Source organism: Pelophylax lessonae, assembly GCF_965119305.1.
Source record: "Pelophylax lessonae genome assembly, chromosome: 8".
NCBI lineage: Eukaryota > Metazoa > Chordata > Amphibia > Anura > Ranidae > Pelophylax > Pelophylax lessonae.
In genome coordinates, this window is record NC_138775.1 from 52,854,089 (window position 1) to 52,874,621 (window position 20,533).

Genomic DNA, 20,533 nt, shown 5'->3' on the forward strand with positions numbered 1-20,533 from the left:
GTCCCCAGAAATGTATGGGGGGGATCACATGTCCCCAGAAATATATGGTGGTGGGGGGGTCACCTGTCCCCAGCAATGTACGGTTGGGGGGGTCACCTGTCCCTAGAATTGTAAGAGGGGAATCACCTGTCCCCAGAATTGTATGGGGGAGGGCGGTCTCCTGTCCCAGGAATTGCATGGTCGGGGGGGGAATCACCGGTCCCTGGATAGGGGAAGTTATGCACTTTCCAGGCACCAGATTTCCACTCAATTCAGCACCAACCTCTGTCTATAAAGTGGTGTGTATACCATATAAATATACACTACACACACCACCCCCGTACCCTATAGATATACACACACCACCCCGTACCCTATAGATATACACACCCCCCCCCGTACCCTATAGATATACACACACCACCCCCCGTACCCTATAGATATACACACACACCACCCCCGTACCCTATAGATATACACACACCACCCCCGTACCCTATAGATATACACACACCACCCCCGTACCCTATAGATATACACACCCCCCCCCCCGTACCCTATAGATATACACACACCACCCCCGTACCCTATAGATATACACACACCACCCCCGTACCCTATAGATATACACACACCACCCCCGTACCCTGTAGATATACACACACCACCCGTACCCTATAGATATACACACACCACCCCGTACCCTATAGATATACACACACCACCCCGTACCCTATAGATATACACACACACCACCCCCGTACCCTATAGATATACACACCACCCCGTACCCTATAGATATACACACACACCACCCCCGTACCCTATAGATATACACACACACACCACCCCCGTACCCTATAGATATACACACACACCACCCCCGTACCCTATAGATATACACACACACACCACCCCCGTACCCTATAGATATACACACACACACCACCCGTACCCTATAGATATACACACACCACCCCGTACCCTATAGATATACACACACACACACACACCACCCCCGTACCCTATAGATATACACACACCACCCCCGTACCCTATAGATATACACACACACACCACCCCCGTACCCTATAGATGTACACACACCACCCGTACCCTATAGATATACACACACACCACCCCCGTACCCTATAGATATACACACACACCACCCCCGTACCCTATAGATGTACACACACCACCCCCGTACCCTATAGATGTACACACACCACCCCCGTACCCTATAGATGTACACACACCACCCCCCTACCCTATAGATGTACACACACCACCCCCGTACCCTATAGATGTACACACACCACCCCCGTACCCTATAGATGTACACACACACCACCCCCGTACCCTATAGATGTACACACACACCACCCCCGTACCCTATAGATGTACACACACACCACCCCCGTACCCTATAGATGTACACACACACCACCCCCGTACCCTATAGATGTACACACACACACCACCCCCGTACCCTATAGATGTACACACACACACCACCCCCGTACCCTATAGATGTACACACACACCACCCCCGTACCCTATAGATGTACACACACACCACCCCCGTACCCTATAGATGTACACACACACCACCCCCGTACCCTATAGATGTACACACACACCACCCCCGTACCCTATAGATGTACACACACACCACCCCCGTACCCTATAGATGTACACACACACCACCCCCGTACCCTATAGATGTACACACACACCACCCCCGTACCCTATAGATGTACACACACACCACCCCCGTACCCTATAGATGTACACACACACCACCCCCGTACCCTATAGATGTACACACACACCACCCCCGTACCCTATAGACGTACACACACACCACCCCCGTACCCTATAGACGTACACACACACCACCCCCGTACCCTATAGACGTACACACACACCACCCCCGTACCCTATAGACGTACACACACACCACCCCCGTACCCTATAGACGTACACACACACCACCCCCGTACCCTATAGACGTACACACACACCACCCCCGTACCCTATAGACGTACACACACACCACCCCCGTACCCTATAGACGTACACACACCACCCCCGTACCCTATAGATGTACACACACCACCCCCGTACCCTATAGATGTACACACACCACCCTCGTACCCTATAGATGTACACCTCCCCCCGTTACCCTATAGATATACACACACCTCCCCCGTACCCTATAGATATACACACACCTCCCCCGTACCCTATAGATATACACACACCTCCCCCGTACCCTATAGATATACACACCCACACACCCCCTGTACCCTATAGATATACTCACACCACACTCCGTACCCTATAGATATATACACACTGCACCATATGAATTTATACCACACCAAATAAATATATACACACTGTACCATATATAAATATACACACCACACACTGTACTATATATATATATATATATATATATATATATATATATATATATATATATATACATACATACACACACTTGATCATATATAAATATATACACACCACGCACTTTACCATATATAAATATACACACTGTACCATACAAATATACACACCCTGGTCCCCTCTGTACCTCCATAGATGATGCGCTGTCAGTGGCAAAAGCAGCTGATCCAGCTGTCCAGGATTTTTTTCCTATGTTCTTCTCCCTCTTCTCTGTGCAGGGCTTCTGGGACAGATCAGAGAAAATCACTAAGCAGGTGCTGACCAATCAGAATCGATCTGGTATGTCCTGGAAGCTCTTGACAGAGAATAGGGAGCATTTTAAATCCCGGAGTGCTGGACCAGCTGTGTGGGCACTGAGAGCTCAGCATCTACGGAGGGAAGTACAGCAGGGATCAGGGGTCATGACGAGGGTGTACAGTGTTGGCTCACCTTTACATTTCTGCAAAGATGAACTATCACTCGAAGACCCCGTTCACATTTTGCAATTTGGAATCGTGGGCAGAATTGCCCTCATTCTAAATCACAGCAGAATGCACCTTTTGGGTGCCATTATTTCTAATGGCACCCAAACACCGTGCAACTCTTACAAAACACACGTTTTGTAGAAAATTGCGCTAAGCTTGACACCCAAAAAAAAAGGAGCTCCTTTTGGGTGGCAAACACACGTAGCCCAGCTCATTGAACTGAATAGACTTCCTTATGTGTGACACGTGTAAACATGTGTAGATCGCACTTTGGAAATCTCAAGCTGCAACTCTCGTTCTACAAACGCCATATCTGAATGGGACCTTAAGCTGAACTCTCAAATTGTTGAGATACCCTTGCAATAGGGCCCCTTTGCACTGCAAGAGTTAAATGTTGGTTAAGTCTGGGGGAGGAGGAATAAGGTGTAATACTGGCCCTACTCCTCACTCCTCTTCTCTCCGCTGCTCTGAGGATAGGTGGTCCTCACTGTTCTCAGGTACAATACAAGTCTTACATTGTACCCAATGATGTTATTGCGCAACCACCAGCCAGAGCTTCTTAGGGCAGCGGACACACAGATGGCGAGAGTGGGCTGGAGCAATTAATAAGGGAAGTATTGCACTTTATTTCTCTTTAGAACCAGGAAACTGCAGGTCATGTGATTGCACACATCACCTTCAGGATCTGGAAACTGCAGGTCATGTGATTGCACACATCACCTTCAGGATCTGGAAACTGCAGGTCATGTGATTGCACACATCACCTTCAGGATCTGGAAACTGCAGGTCATGTGATCGCACACGTCGCGTTCAGGATCTGGAAACTGCAGGTCATGTGATCTCACACGTCGCCTTCAGGATCTGGAAACTGCAGGTCATGTGATCGCACAAGTCGCCTTCAGGATCCGGAGCATTGCAGGAATGGCCGATTCCAACCTATAGGTATGACTTTACAGTTCAGGCTCCCTCGTGCTCTTCCCCTCTAATGATTCAGCCATGTTTAGAAGTAGACCCAGAGTTAAAACCACATGACTCAGTTCAGTAATGACGTGACCCAGGTGTAAATAGGTGCCATGGCAGACTGGCCCTGAAGACTTTATTATCTCAGTGTACTATAATCATTTTGTTTGGTTGTCAAGTGATTGCTGGTGTCCTGATTGTGAACCAGCCACAAAGTAGGACTTTTTTTTTTTTTTTTTTATTGAAAACTGCTGACTGTGCCACACTAACCAGTATATCTATCTGATCCCTTTTAGAACTGGATGAAACTTTAAAAGAGATTGATAAGAAACGAGAAGCCATGAGACTCAGCAAGGAGGGTGAGTGATTGCTATGATCTGCCACCAAATCTTTACTGCTGGTTCATTGTACATCTGGCTGAAGCTGGGAAGGGACTGCTGTAGATAGCCATTGGTTATTGGTATCTTCATCCAAATCCTTTCACTTTATGCCCCATACACACGTGCAGATTATCTGCAGACTTTTGTCTGCAGACTTACCAAAACCATATAATATGAGGTCAAACCTAAACACTTTCAATTTGTATGCAATCCGGCAGGCCCTTGCACTACATAGAAAAGGTAAGTCTGCAGACAAAAGTCTGCAGATAATCTGCACGTGTGTATGGGGCATTAGTTTTGATAAAAGTAATGATTGTGTTTATTTTTTTGGGTGGGGAAGGGGCTGTAATTTCCCCTGATTTCATGTCATGGAAACAGGACGTGGGAGAACATCTCCGAAGTTGGGGCAAATCCCCTCTTAGACATGTCACTGATACAGGTGCTGCCATTGGAATAGTTCATTTCCTCTCTTCTGATGACAATCCTGCAATATTGAATTTCCCTTCTCTTCCTGTCTCATTGACAATGGTCATCAGAACAGATGGATGGGGGAATCTCCCCACAAGGACACATTTGCAGGGAAAATCTTTTAATGTCTAAGGGTACCTTAACCCACCTGTACTAATCAGTCTCTGTTCTTATGGGGTTCTGCACACTTGTGCTTATGGCACATTGCAGTGCGTTGTGCTTGGCATACTGCACTGCACCTGTCAGACTTGGCAGTGCAGACGAGGTGAAGATCATATCTCCCATAAACGCAAAGCTGTATTGTAAAAAGGAAGATGGCCAAGCAGAGTTCCACTCCGTCAGTATGCATCAGAAGCCAAATCCACCCAAAATGGAGCTTTAGTTTCTGCAGCATGGTTTTTAAATTGAATGGCATGCTGGCTTTCTTCATGTCACAGGACAGTTGTGAAAAAAGTCAAGTCAGAACTCTTGAATTCTGAAAGAATTGAAGTGATTGCATGAGACAGCCAGGCAGCTGGCATTTTTAGGCCCCCATGCACATGGACGTACGCTATGGCAGCGAGCTCCTTCGTAAAAAGTGGTCCATATTGCATTTCAGCTCATTTTGACATGCATGCACTTGTGGCTGTATGAGCTGGATGCACCTGCACTGCCTATTTATATGTCAGCCCTCAAAAAGTAATTCACACAGCAATGCAGAGCAACCTTGCCTTCCCTCATTCTGCATCACCGCATGAGGGAATCTTTCAGGGCCAACATGTAAACCATTGAGTGTAATCGGTAGCAGCACAGACTCCGAACGACATGAAGCCAAGTTCATTCTGCTCCTGCACTGTCCCTGCTGATTATATGCTGGGTCCTAAGCAGTGACCTATAGGGGTTGATTTACTAAGATTGGAGCCTGCAAGATCTGGTGCAGCTGAACGTGGTAGTCCAACAACTTCTAACGTTAGGTTGTTCAATTAAGCTTTGACAATAAGCCCCCCATTCACACCGGTGCAACTTGTCAAGTGATTTGACAGTTTAAAAGTACATGACAAGTCGCACACTATTTCTACCTATGGAACCGATCAAATTGGTGCGACTCTGACACTATTTTTGGCGACTTGCATAGACTGTGAATGAAGTCTCATAGATGTTGGCAAGCCGCAAATTAAATCCCACTGACCGGCGGCTTTGATATTGCGCTGAAGTAGCCACATTCAGTGTGAACGGTTGTAAACCCTGGAAGCTGATTGGTTTCAATGCAGAGCTGTACTAGATTTTTCACTCTCCAGTTTTAGTAGATCAACCCCATAGGGTCTATTTACATTTACATTGTATGCATGTAATCACTATCACACACACGTTTACATATGTACAATTGTAAAATACAGTCTAAATCAGACTGTGACACAGATTTGTCTAATTAGCTAAAGGCTGCAGACCTGTGTGCATGGGTCAATAGATTACAATGCTGCTAGATTCCGTTCTGTATAAATTGCCAGGGTTAATGCAGGAAATTGGACATTTGCAGCCTAATTAGCCAGGAAAAAAGACAAACTGATTTCTCCATCCACACAATCAAGGTGAATAGAGGAATTCCCCCTCTACTGTGCTGTATTCTGATATCGGGAATTCTTTGCTTTCAGAATCCATTGATCAGTGGTTGTAACAAACTGGCTGCTGTCACTGATTTAGAGACATTTTCCAGCAAGTGGGAGCAACCACACATGAATCAAAATCCAGCCAGTCCATGCTAAACCGGCCAAATTTTGATCCATCTATGGCCGGCTTTAGAAGGAAACAAAGTTTTTGGAGCTTAAAGTTGTTTTAAGGCTGGGTTCACACTGGGGTGGCTTCAAAGTCCGTGCAGCGCCACTTCAGCGGGGCTTGCATACGACTTCTCTAATAGAAGTCAATGCAAGTCGCCCCCAAAGTAGTGCAGGAGCCTTTTTCTAAGTCGGAGCGACTTGAGTTGCTCCGATGAGAATGGTTCCATTGCACTGAATGGAGCGTGACTTGTCAGGTGGCTAAGTCGCCTGACAAGTTGCCCCAGTGTGAACCAGGACTTAAGGCAGAAGGGGTGTTTTTATTTTTTTTTTTAATTTACCTTACTGCATTCTATACAGTAAGGTAGAAAAACCTTCTGCATGCAGCTTCCCACACAGGTAAATACTTACCTAAGCCAAATCTTGATCCTGCGATGTATTTTTAACATGTTTGTTATTTTAACTAAACAAAAAAAAAAAAAAAGGAAGGAAGCTTGAACCAGCTGCTCGCTGTTGCCGTTTCATTTTTCTCACGGTCACAAAAACACCATTTATTCTAAAGCCCCGTACAAACGCGTCGAAAATCGGCAGGGAATTTTCGTCCGCCGATCAATCTGCCGATTTTCGGCTTGTTAGTATGATGCTTCCGACAACCGACTCCGACTTTTCGGCCGAAAAAAATCTGGTGTGCAGGCTATAACATTTTTGTCTGCCGTCAAAACACGGCCGATTTTCCATCAGTCAGTACAGATTTCGACAGGGAAAAATCTTATGAGCAAGACTGGGCATGCTCAGAGAAGAAAGAACACAAAGAAAGCAAACCAACACATGACATCACTTCTGAAGTAGAATTTTGTTGGACGAGAAAATTCGTGTGCAGTCTAGGCACATTCCAACCAACAAAACAACACTGGACAAAAGACGTACGACCGGTCGGCCGATAATCGTTGCGTGTATACTAGGCTTTAGAGTCTGAATTCTTCTTTTTTAGTCTCATCGAGTTCTGATGAAAGAAGCTGAGTTTGGCCCCCAAAATGTGTTTGTTTTTTTTTTTTTTTGTTTTTTTTTTTTTAAGTTGTTTTGAAGTAAAGCCCCTTTCACACTGCGACTTGGGACTGCACTCCATGATTTCCAGTAAGTACCACTCATATCTGTGCAACTTCAAAGTAGTCTCTGCACTACTTTGGTCCGACTTTGATGCGTTTTGAGGTACATAGGCATTGCTTAAAAGTCCATTCAAAATCGTGCAACTTTTTTAGGTCACACAAGTGTGAAAGGGGCCTACAGTTTTTTTTTTTTTTTTTTTGTTTTTTGGGCTTGAATGTTAGTGTGGTGCTTCACTTCTATATTTATTTATATCCATCAGATATCAAGGTGATTGTTGAAATCTTTAGGTATGCGGAAGCTGCCAGCTTCATATTCTCTATCTCTTAAATTGTGCCAAACTTGGGCTCCAGCGCTAGTAATCTGCAATTTGAAACTGGTTTCTAAGGCTCTATTCACACTTGTACGACGCCAAAGTTGCACAGACTTTGGATGGGTGCAACTTGGATACAACTTTGGCTTTGACCAGTGATAATGGGCAACTGTTGCACACAAGTTGCATTGTGTAACATTCAGGTACAACTTTCTTGCAACGTCTGAGGGTTAACATTGAAGTCTGTGGCTCTCAAGTTGCATTAAAGTTGGACCAATGTAGCGCATAAACTACTTTGAAGTTGCTGAAACTTTAAGTCACGTATATATTAATGGTTATTGGAAAACATGGGGAACAACTTGTCATGCAACTTTGATGTCCAATGTTGCATGACAAATTGCACAAGTGTGAATGGAGCCTTAATGGGACCTGATGTGTGGGATCTTCAATTACCCAGTATTGCCTACTTTGTGGTCCTGTCAAGATGCAGATGTGCCATGTTAACCATTACTATCAACTCCCTTTGGTGCGTCTGCCATAATTCTCTTTGCAGGTGCTTAATAGCAGTCTATCTAAATGTACTGCAAGCATTAAAGTGATGCTAAAGTCGTGTTTTTTTTTTTTTTTTTTTTAATATATAACAAAACATGTTCTACTTACCTACTCTGTGCAGTGGTTTTGCACAGAGCAGCCCAGGCCCTCCTCTTCTCGGGTTCGGCTTCTGCTCTCCTGGCCCCTCCCTCCTGTTGAGTGCCCCCACAGCAAGCAGCTTGCTATGGGACACCCGAGCCGCAGCTCCCTTGGTCCATTCAGACACGGAGCTGCGGCTGGGTCCACCCCCCTCTCTCCTCATTGTCTCACTGACTTTGACAGCAGTAGGAGCCAATGGTGCTTCAGTGCTGTCGCAGCCAATAAGGAGGGAGAGTCCCGGACAGCCGAGTCTTTCGTGCACATCGCTGGATCGAGATTGGGTTAAGGTAATTAAATGGGGGGCTGCTGCACACAGAAGGTTTTTTTTTATCTTAATGCATAGAATGCATTGAGATAATAATAAAAAAAAAAAACAAAAACCTTCTGCCTTTACAACCACTTTAACCACCTCCCACCCGGGCCATTGTACATATACGGCCGGGTGGGAGTCTCGTCCTTCTGATCGGACGTTCCGGAACGTCCTTCAGAAGGAGAGAGATCGCGCCGCTGCGCGTGCCCGCTCGATGTGCCTGTGTCCCTAGGACACAGAGCAACAAGATGCGGCAGGAGGGCCCTGTGATTGGCCCTCCTGATCACATGACGGCTGTGTCCAATCACAGCCGTCATGTAATGTAAACACAGCCGTTGTAACGGCTTCGATCTCTTCTCCTCCTGACAGATCCTGTCAGTGAGGAGAAGAGGAGAGGATCGGTGCTGCAGCCGGGGGGATCAGTGAGTATTTCGAATTACTCACTGATCACAGGGGGGGTCTGTGCTGGTAATCAGATGATTGATTACCAGTGCAGCCCTGGGGGGAGGGGGTGCCACTAGAGCCACCAGGGATGCCCACCCATGACCACCAGGGATGCCCACCATGGCCACCAGGGATGGCAAACAGGGCTCAGAGAGCCTGCTAGTGGTGCCCCCCTATCAGTGCTGCCCACCAATGCCATCTATCAGTGCCGCCCACCAGTGCCCATTATTGCCCATCAGTGCCGCCGATCAGTGCCCATCAGTGCCGCCGATCAGTGCCCATCAGCGCTGCCTATCAGTGCCCATCAGCGCTGCCTATCAGTGCCCATCAGCGCTGCCTATCAGTGCCCATCAGCGCTGCCTATCAGTGCCCATCAGTGTCTCCTCATCAGTGCCTGTCAGTGCGGCGTCATCAGTGCTCATCAGTGCAGGAAAAAACGTATCTATATTTACAAAATTTTATAACCTAAACAAAAAAACTTTTTTTTTTTTTTCAAACTTTTTGGTCTTTTTTTATTTGTGCACCAAAAAAGAAAAAACCTGGCGGTGATCAAATACCGCCAAAAGAGAGCTCCATTTGTGGGGAAAAAATGACATAAATTTGGTTTAGGTACAGTGTTGCATGACCGCGCAATTGTCATTCAAAATGCAACAGCGCTAAAAGCTGAAAATTGGTCTGGGGAGGAAGGGGGTTTAAGTGCCCAGTATTGAGGCAGTTAAGAGAGAAGTATGGACTATGTTTTTTTTTTTTTTTTTTGTGTTACAGGCGTGAACTTCCTTTTGCATTCCTGTGACCCAGAATCAGCCAACAGTGGGCTAAAATCCTGTCAGCTGATGTCACAGAGCTGCTTTAGGCTTTTAAGGATCCCAACCATATTGTCAGGAATCACCCAAAAGCCTGATTGGCAGCTGGCTCAGCCTCTCAGCAGCCCCTTCACAGCTGGGCAGAGCAGAGTGGTGACAGACAGTCACTGTGCTCTGCTCAGAGCGGACCCAAGAACTGAGCAATCAGCTGTCATGTGATCGCTCAGTTCTCGATCTTCGAGCTAGTGCAGGACAGCTGTAGTATCACACACCTGCAGCCATGGAGAGGAGTATGCAGGTTTGTTCTTTTCAACTCCAAATGTCTCCTTTTTAAGCCCATCAGAATTGACTTAATTTATGCAAATTATTTCTTTTAAAAAAACTACACAGCCTGCAGTTTTTGACATCCTCCTGAAAATGCTAGCTACCTGGCTGTCTCTGGCATCGGTACTTTGAGTCACTGACTTGGGAGAAGTATGCAGATCAAGCAAGTCAGAGTGAAGTTTATAAGTCCTGACCAGCATACTTTTTTTCTGAATCATTGACGCAAGAGGATCAGTATGACAGCTTGAAATGAAGCTGAAGTAAACAATGGAGTCCAATGAACCTTCTGTACCCAGTGTGCGTATTCGTTTACGTCTGAGTGATATCTTGCGGCCCCAACTTCTGTTGGTTTCACACCTTCTGCTTGCATTCTCAGTATCGAGTCTCAAACTTTCTCCAGCTTTGTCTGCTCCCTCGAGGTTTCAGAATGGTTCATTCTTTTTAAAGAAACCTACACTGAGGAAAATACAAAAGGTTCCGGTGCTGAACCCCTTATGATGCTAGTTGCCTGGCTGTCACAGGGTTCAGTAGTTCCTGAGTCAATCCACTGCAGCAGACAGCCAGTCAAATTGGATATTCTGATCTGCATATTGTCTTGGGATAATTTATTTAAAGTGAAATTACAAACTTAAAACTTACTGTGCTTAAAAATGTTCCCTCGTAGTCTTCTGCTAGTTATCCTGCCTAAAAGAATTACAGACACCGCCTGGTCTTTCCGCACCACTGGTTTACCACATCAGACCTGAAGGAGACTGTTCTCGGTTCATATGTTATGATATACCTATACACACCGTGTGTATGTGAGTACAATCATTGTCATTTTTAACTTGTGTAGCACTGTCCCCATAGGACTTGCTGTGTGATGACTTCTTGGGTCTCCTCTGATTACCTGCAGACAGTCACTAGGGGACAGTTCACTCATCCATCCTTACTCCTGTTTGCTTGTTACTCAATGATGGGGGTTTTGGTTTTATATTTATTTATTTTTATATTTATTGTGGAACTTGGATGGGAGAATGGAAAAGTGGGATACTCCAACTTGAACTATCTACAGTTGATAAGGACAAATCTCACTTGGCCTCACCAGGTTATTTGTGGAAGCGGTCACACTGCTTTAACCATACTGCCACTTGTATGGAAGAATTAGGTCCTCTTGCTCTCTCTAGCAGCAGACTTGTTTCAACTACATTATCTTCAGAACACTCTCTAGTATCCCCTTGACTGACACCCATCCACTGACTCTTCCACTGAAGGGATGGCCCCTTCAAGACAGGCCCCATAACACAGATCTGTACTCGCTGTAGGCAGAATCAGATCCTTTCCAGTGTCTCCCTTCCAGTCGGCTCTGCAGGACATCTGGGCTCAACTTCTATCTGACATGTCGGCCCTCAGTTCGACCACCTGAGGCCGCATGGCAGCTTCTACAGAGGAGGGACAGCCACCCCCTCCCTCTGGGACCCTGCTCTCCAGCTGAAAGTCCCTGAACACATGTGCCCTTGGCATTTATACAGTATCCCAGCGTGCACCAATGCACTTTTCGCGGCCAATCACCAGGGCTGTACTAAATGCATGTGCACTCATTTGTCAGGTTTCCTCCCCATTGGACCAGTATGAAACACTTAATACAAACTGAGTTGCACCTGAGCACCATGTGCAGACTTTACTAGCAGGTCCTGCTCCTCTGGTAGGCCCAAGAACAATCTAGATTTACCTGGCAAATCTCTCTGGTAAGCAGAAAAGATCCAAAAATGATATTCTCTCTTCTAGCACCTACCTAGGTGGGTGCTACACTTGGAATAAAAATTGCTATGGTAATGCGCTAGGTCAGGGCACCCTTCTCTTGCTATTATTTTACTTATCCTACCGACCCTGTAAAAAAGTAAGACTTGCCTATTTTGAGTCTGGTCTGGTCACATGATACCACAGCTTTGGCTCCCCTGTGCAGTGAGTGGCAGCTGCAGGGGAGAGGAGGGAGCGCCGACAACAGCTGGGCCATGAGAGCGTATTGGGGATCTCACAGCTCCCAGAATTCGCAGCCATTGTCAAGTGCTCTCTCCTTTCCCCTGCAGCTGCCGCTCGCTGACACACAGGGGTACAAATGACTGGAGTGGACAAAAAAGGTAAGTATACAGATCTTTCTTGCACAGGGTAGGTAGGAGCAGGGGGAGGGAACATTTGTAAGCATAATTAGTGCAAAGATTGGTACACACGATCCGAATATTGGCCAGTTCAGCAGGAACCAGCCAACATTTGGACAGTGGGTACAGCTGCCTGTTTGACATGCTGGTCCCATGACTAATGGGCATGCTGGAAAACCAGCATCTGACCACCAGCAGCCAATGTTTGCCAGCATTGATCAGTTTGTTCTGGCATTGAGGTCGGAACTCATTAGCACAGTGGGAGGAGATTGCTGCACTAACGTCGCTTGTTTTCGATACGATAATAGTACGATAATTTTGTTTTTTCGTTCAGCCTGCTGGGTTGAATGAAAAAAACACTTAGTTTGTGTATCCAGCTTTAGGATTGAATTCCACTTAAATATTAAGTCACTGGCCAGGCAACTAACATTTTCAGAAAGAGCTATCGGCAGCAGAAGGCCAAGGGTTTTTTGGCACAGGTAGAGCCAGAGGAGATCGATTTAATAAAGGTATACTCACATTTTTTTCTGTGGCCGCACTCTTATTGGAATGCCTAGTTTGAGTCTTTTATGTTTTGTGGTTGTAGTGATTGCTTTATTTTTTGTTTTTACTGCAGTTTGGGATCATTCTTTGTTTTTACTTGAGTTGATATTGTCTTTGGACTATTGATTAGATGTGAAGTGATATGGAATGTGTTGTATAGCTTATTCTCTTTACATGCAGATTGTTGCTAGGAGGGGGGTTGTTGTGCAAATGTTGTTTTTTTGTTTTTACACAATGTCTTGTATACTAGCGTGGTTTAAAGCAGGGATTTCCATACTACGGCCCTCCAGCTGTTGTGGAACTACTCTTCCCATGAGGCGCTGTAAAACTCTGACATTCACAGACATGACTAGGCATGATGGGATTTGTAGTTCCTGAACAACTGGAGGGTCTAGTTTGGAGACCCGCTGGTTTAAAGGATAAGTTCGCCTTTTCGAAAAATGTTGCACTTATGTTACTAATGGACCACCCAGTCCCACACCCGATCCCTTGTCCCAGCCCCTCCTCCACTAACTCACAATTTTAACAAAACGTAACCGCGTGGGCCCCTTGTTCACCGTCCTCTGTGAATGGGAAAACTACAAGGTCCAACAGGCTTTGGGGCTGTCCAGCTTGTGGCTCTCAAGGAACTACTACAGAGTTGTGGAGCGCTGTAGTATATCCTTTCTTCCTGCCAGATTGCATCTTCTTGCCCGTACGATGTAAGGGCACACAAATAAACTGACAGGTCTGCCAGAGACCTATATGGCATCAGTGATCTGATCGCTGGTGCAATGCTTTAGAAGCTTCAGATACAAAAATACTACGATAATAACTACAAAGAAAAGTGCATTTATTTTTTGTTAAAAGGTGAACTAATCCTTTATTCTCCATCCATCCACCCAGTCCTGGGGTCCCTTTACATGCCCAGAGAGGCTGGATGGACTTATTGATCACATGACCACTGATTGCCTGTCCCAGTGGTCAGTTGTTTGGGAACCCGTCTGTTAGCTCATGGTCGTGACTAGAGACTGAGAGCTGTCTGAGGCTTGGTGACTGTGCTAGGAGCATGCCCTCAGCACAGAAACCTCTGCCGTCTATGGATGCCTATGTACAGCATGTGGATGTTAGTCTACCCTCTTTGCTGCCGCACATGTGTTACATGGGCTGCAAAGGGTTCAGCTAGCCATACACAGCTAGATTTTCTGTTGCCTGCCGAAGATAAAAATAATGGGGCCCCATACAGTCTACCTGACAGGGCCCCTTTCAGCCCCACCCTCAACCCCACCCCTTGCCCCGCTCCTGATCACATGTAAAAATCTGACAGGCAGGTTGTACCCAAGTCGACTTATTTGGATACAATCAGCCGTCCATTTTTCAGGCGGACCAGATCTGACCCTCCATTCACTACTGTAGAGCGATATACATGGACCTGTGTCTACTTCCAATCTGATCCGCTAAACAAAACCGAAGGGGATTAGTTCTCCTCTAGCGGATCGGATTGGAGGACAGTTGGCTGTAAACAGACAGCCAGTTTGTTTACACCAGCCATCCTTAGTGCAGGGGCTGTGCCTGTTCTGCATAAGCTAAGTGAACACGGACCTGTCATCTGCCCACTTCACTCAACGGTGGATCAGCGGACAGATCCCCCAATGAACAAGCGGATTCCGCTCCCTGTGAAAGAAGCCTTGATAACACACAGCAACACTGGCAGGTTAAGATCATCAGCATTATGATAACACACAGGCAGCAGTCAGCAGGTTCTCTGTCACAGTGTGTCACATAGCATGGCTGTTGGGTGCTGACCGTGTTAACTTATGACCAATAGGTTAACAAAATCACCCAACAGCCATGTTATGTGACACACTGTGACAGAGAACCTGCTGACTGCTGCCTGTGTGGTATAGATGGTGACATTATAGTTATGTACAGTGCACTGCAGTATATCTTTTACCCACCCCTGTGCTGCAGCAGCCACAATGAATTCTGGCTTCCCTTCTCCTCCTGGGCGCGGTCAGCTGCCTTATGCCGCCGCCCGCCTCCCAGTCTCTCGCTCTCCCATCTTTTAGTCCGCCTATTGAGTGGGAAGCTGAGTGAAGGAAAATCACTGCGCCAGGGAACAAAAATGGGCAGCGGCAGGCGGCCGGGACTTTAGGCAGCCGGAACATGTAGAGCGGGCATGGAATGCATTGCACATGCACCCGAACATGACAAAAAGTCCCTCTGCTCTAACCAGCACAGATCACCAGAGAGGGGCCAAGAAAATAGTAATATTAATCTCCCCTAAGCTAGACGTAGCTGCTAAGCGTGGGTGTAATTTTAGAAAGCCTGTTTTTTTTTTTCAATATTCTGCACTGACTGTTTGTGAGGCTTTCCGGTCACCCCTGGAGAGCTGAGAACGTCGGGCCCAGTAAAACAGAGCCGGTTGTACTGGCTTATCAGTGGCTCTGGCTGAAGGAATCTCCCCTGCCCACTAATGCGCAGGTTCTGCCTGAATACAGTGACTGCATTTGATAGTTTGGTCATTTGTTTTATTGGACTTTAACCACTTGCCGACTTCTAGGACCCATTACAGGACCCAGAAGATTGCCCGGCCACTAAGGAAGCGTAGCACGACTCGCGCATGCGCAGTGCCCACCCCTCTGTGAAGCCGCAAGCTGTCACAGCCAGGTGCCCACACTTGTGCTGCCCGAGCGGACGTCCGCATCGCTGGATCGTGGGACAGGTAAGTGTTTGTTTAGTGAGCAGCTACACTTTTTTTTGTAGCTGCTGACTTTTAATAAACACAAAAACAGCTGGAGCTCCGCTTTAAAGTGGTTTTAGCATTGCCTGTCTGCAGCTGTGTTGGTCTCTCTCCCTTGTATCACAGGACAGACTGAGCGCAGCGGACTCAGCAGTGCCCCTACACTTGTGCCCCAATAACCCACGTCTTGTTATGGTGGCGCACGCAGCAGAGGAAGAGCGGACATCGTCGGTGGGGGGGTTACACTCAGCGGCACCTGTGCTTTGTGAAAAGAACCGAAGTCCAGCTAACACTTTTAAGCAGTTGATAATTGTTTCTGATTGTATTTTTAACAGTAGGTTCAGATATATTTTAGTTTGTAACTAATAATCCAAAAGTCTAAGGATGTATTCACACTTGTGCGATCTGTCATGCAGCTTTGGACATCAGAGTCGCATGACAAATTGCGCACCATTGTTTTCAGTGGCAATCGTTCAAATCACTGTCGCTTAGATACATAAAACATAATGTTGAATCAAAATCGCACCAATAGTCGCATCAAAGTCGCACTCAAGCCGCACTGAAAATTTTGCAACTTTGAAGAAAGGAGCCTTATAAATAGCTTGTATGCCTAAGTGCCGGTTCACATATGTGCGGCTGCGGTGATCGCATATAATATCGGAGTGCACTGCTCCTTCATTACATGCGATCCGGTGTGCAGTGCGAATTCAGCCATACACTCTGTATGGCTAAATTCGCACTGCACCCGCAGCAAAGACGCACAGGACCCTTTTTTTGAGCCGCATCAGGATCGGATCGCACAGTGGTTCACACTTGTGCGATCCGATCCTGTGCGAACTGTAAGATCGCACTGCGATATGTGATCAAACTGGGGGTATCGTTAAGATTACATTGACACCCCTAGCGTATCGCATATGGCAGTGTGAACTGCCAAGGGTGCGTTTGCGATGCGGGAACAGGCTGCGAATTCGCAGCCTTCCCGCATCGCATAAGTGTGAACCGAGCCTTAAGCTGGCCATTGATAGAATGTTGAATAACATTTCTTAGGAAAATTTGTACAAAAAATTCTCAGAACTTTGGAATGCCATTTGTAAGATTTTTTTTATTTTGGAATTGGCTTGGAACTAGCAATGTATTATCAAATGAAAACCACATACACTGTCAGAAATTCGATTTTTCCATCCTGTTCCTTCTAAATTTTTGTCACTGCAGTCCAAAAGAAACGTCAATTTCACTAACTATTGATTCGTGAAACTTTTTATAGAACATTCTTTTCCTTAGAAATTTCCAGCTTGCGGGCTCGCTCACACTATGTGCCGTGACCTGTGTTTTTTCACACTGGATAAATGCAGGTCACCACTAGAGAACTTACAAAACAGTTGTCTGTGTCCTGTTCATACCACAGTGCTGGTGTATTGCAGTGTGGAGCAATGCAGCGTTTCTGCTTCTTTCTGCACTGGATGCTGCTGGATGTCACCGCACAACACGCCACGTTCCTGTACACTGACATGTATGAAATAAAGTTGGAAGAAACGGCAGTGTGATGCGCTGAAACACACATCATGTGGCTCCCTGCCAGAGCCAGACAAAGCTAGGGTAAACCTATATAAAAGCTTTTTCCATTATATTAGTTTATGGGTGGGTTAGAACCCTTGTCCAGTTTGTTTTTTGGCCATCTGTGTCGCATTCAATATATTTCAATGTTTTCTTGTTCTGTAAACGCAACAGGGGAAGAAACCCCACAGTACCTCTCCATTGGAAAATTTCCCCTGTATTACTTTTCAGCTGACGGCTTCTCTTAGTAAAAGCATCTAACACAAAAACACTGGTTAGGCACACAGGTAACCCTTTGATCACCCTACCCCTTCCCAGTCAGTGTCATTAGTACGGTGACATTGTATGTATATATACATCACTGATCACTGGTTCCCGAAAGTGTCCGATTGCCGCAATATCGCAGTCCTGCTATAAGTCACTGATCACCGCTATAACTAGTATAACAAAAAATTCCAGTATATATCCTATACTTTGTAGATGCTATAAATTTTGCGCAAACCGCTCAATCTACGCTGCTTGGAATTTTGTTTTACCAAAAATATGTAGCAGAATACATATTGGCCTAAATTCATGAAGAAATTAGATTTAAAAAAAAAATTTTATTGGATATGTTTTATAGCAGAAAGTAAAAAATAAAGTTTCTTTTTTCTTATTTCAAAATTGTCAGCCTTTTTTGTAGCACAAAAATAAAAACCACAGCAGTGATCCAATACCACTAAAAGAAGGCTCTATTTGTGGGAAACAACAAACTTTATTTGGGTACAGCGTTGATTGCGCAATTGTCAGTTAAAGTAACGCAGTGCCGTTTTGCAAAAAATGGCCTGGTCATGAAGGGGGGTAAATCTTCCGGAGGTCAAATGGTTAAGCACATAAGGTGTGAACAAGGCCTTAGTGGTTTGGTTTTAAAGGCTGAAGGTTTTTTTTTTTACCTTCATAAATTCTGTGCATGAAGGTAAAAAAACCTGTTTGCAACGGCCCCCCTAGCCACCCAAATCCATCGATTGTTCTCGATCACCTTGATTGTCACGGGACCCTCACTCCTCAATGGCTGAAACAGGCAGTGAGGCAGAGGAGAAGGGGGACGGGGTCAATCCCCGCGGCTCTGTGTCTTTTATAAACTCATAGAGCAGCATCTCAGGAGCGAGCACACAGCGTTGCCCCCAGGGCAAGCTGGTTTTTCTGGGGGCACTGCTCGAAGGGGAGGAGCCAGAAGCTACATTGGGGTACCCAAAAAAAAGAGGATCGGAGCTGCTCTGTTCAAAACCATTACATAGAGCAGGTAAGTATAAGACCCCGTTCACGCTGGGGCGACCTGGTCGCCTGACAGGTCGCCGTAGGTCGCCTGCCATAGAGAAGCTGTGGACCCGTTCTAATAGGAGCGACACAAGTCGCTCCGACTTAGAAAAAGGGTCCGGAGCTTCTTTGGGGCGACCCGGAGCGACCTTCATTGACTTCAATGATATGAAGTCCGTGCCAGCCGCTCCGAGGTCGCGGTGCAAGCTGCGCACCACGACCTGTGAGGTCGCCCCGGCAAGTATCGTCGCCCCTGTGTGAACGGGGTCTAACATGTTTGTTGTTTTTGTTTTTAAAAAAAAAATAAAAAAAATGAATGTTCTAGTAACATGCAGGCAGAAATGTATCTTTGTTCCTCTAATTTGACTTTTATTTGTTCAACTCTTGACTCCCCACCTTGATAATTAAAGGAGTTGTAAAGTCAGAAGGTTTTTTATCCTAATGCATTCTTTGCAATAAGATAAAAAGCCTTCTGTGTGCAGCAGCCCCCCTTATACTTACCTGAGCTCATCTAGATCCAGCAATGTTGCAGGCGTGTCTCGGCTGCCCAGGACTCCCCTACTCATTGGCTGAGACAGCAGTGCTGCGCCATTGGCTCCTGCTGCTCTCAATCAAAGTCAGTTAGCCAGTCAGGAGAGAAAGGGGGCCAGGCCGCGATTCCTTGTCTAAATGGAGACGGGGAACTGTGACTCGGCTCAGGTGCCCCCATAGCAAGCAGCTTGCTGTGGGGGAACTTAACAGGAGGGAGGAGCCCCGAATAGGAAGATCTGGGCTGCTCAGAGCAGGTAAGTATAACATGTTCATTATTTTTAACTAAAAAAAGATGAGACTTTACAGTAAAATCACTTTAAAGGTTACCTGAGGTCTGGCAGTTGGTGGCCTGGCAGCTATCCAACCCAACACCTGGTCTTGCAGCTTCTGAGTGTGCATAACTGCATCAAATAACACAACCCCAGAGTTGAGGAATGTAAACAAGGACTGAACTTTGTTAGTTGATACTTTCTACACCCGTAGGCCTCATCCTAGACTCTCCTAGACTCCTATCCTGGCAGCAAAGTTTAGGCAGAAAAAACACTTGACACTTGTAAACTTACGTAAACATATGTAGGAGTGCTTGGGCTTTAAGTTCATTGGCCAGAATAATTTATTGAAATTAATTAACGCTCAAGTGCTAAACGTGCCTAGTGCTTTTCTCTTTCGTTCATTGACAGACACAGCTCCTGATTTTCTTGACCGTTGGGTTATACTGCCCCATACAGGAGTAGGACACTAGGCAGAAAAATAACTTGACTATGCCTTTGGGGAGTCCCAGGAGGTATACCCCCCCCCCCTCTCTCCTATAGGTTCTCAGTTTTTCTCTGCCTGGTCAGGAGTAAGGACTTAGTTTTTTGCTGGTATCTCTGGTCCTGGCAATTTTTTTTTATTTTTTTTTCCAATAATCAACTGCTGGACTGGGCGACGGGCTGGATAATCTAGATTCAGTGGTCACCTCAGTCTGGCCAGCGAGTGCGCGCAGACCTTGGCTTCGTGCTATATCGGCTGTGACAAAGCCCCGCTGGACGGGGACTTGCCTACGAGTTAAACGCCTCACGAGGTTGCATATGACCGGGTCTCGGCCTGTAACGCAGCGTTCCTCCTGGCTGATAGCCCCCCCTACCATTTAGATGGGGAGAAGGTTCTGTCTGGAGCGGTGCCCGTCTGGTTACTGGTATTGTGAGTAGCTATCCCCCCCCCCCTCCCCCTTGAGGGTTTTGGGGTGGATGCAGGCCCCTCCCTGGAACGGTCGGATCCCTGGGTTCCCCTTCTTCCTGT

General features: G+C 46.3%; 1 protein-coding gene across 2 annotated transcripts in view; it reads left to right on the forward strand.

Moving 5' to 3' along the window:
- The window catches only part of ATXN7 (ataxin 7), a 213,729-nt gene that overhangs the window by 52,083 nt on the left and 141,113 nt on the right, over positions 1 to 20,533 (forward strand). For both annotated transcript variants that reach the window (XM_082265407.1, XM_082265406.1), the window contains one exon: positions 4,178 to 4,240. In XM_082265407.1, the coding sequence (XP_082121533.1) occupies positions 4,178 to 4,240 (63 nt within the window). The remainder of the gene's footprint in view (positions 1 to 4,177; positions 4,241 to 20,533) is intronic.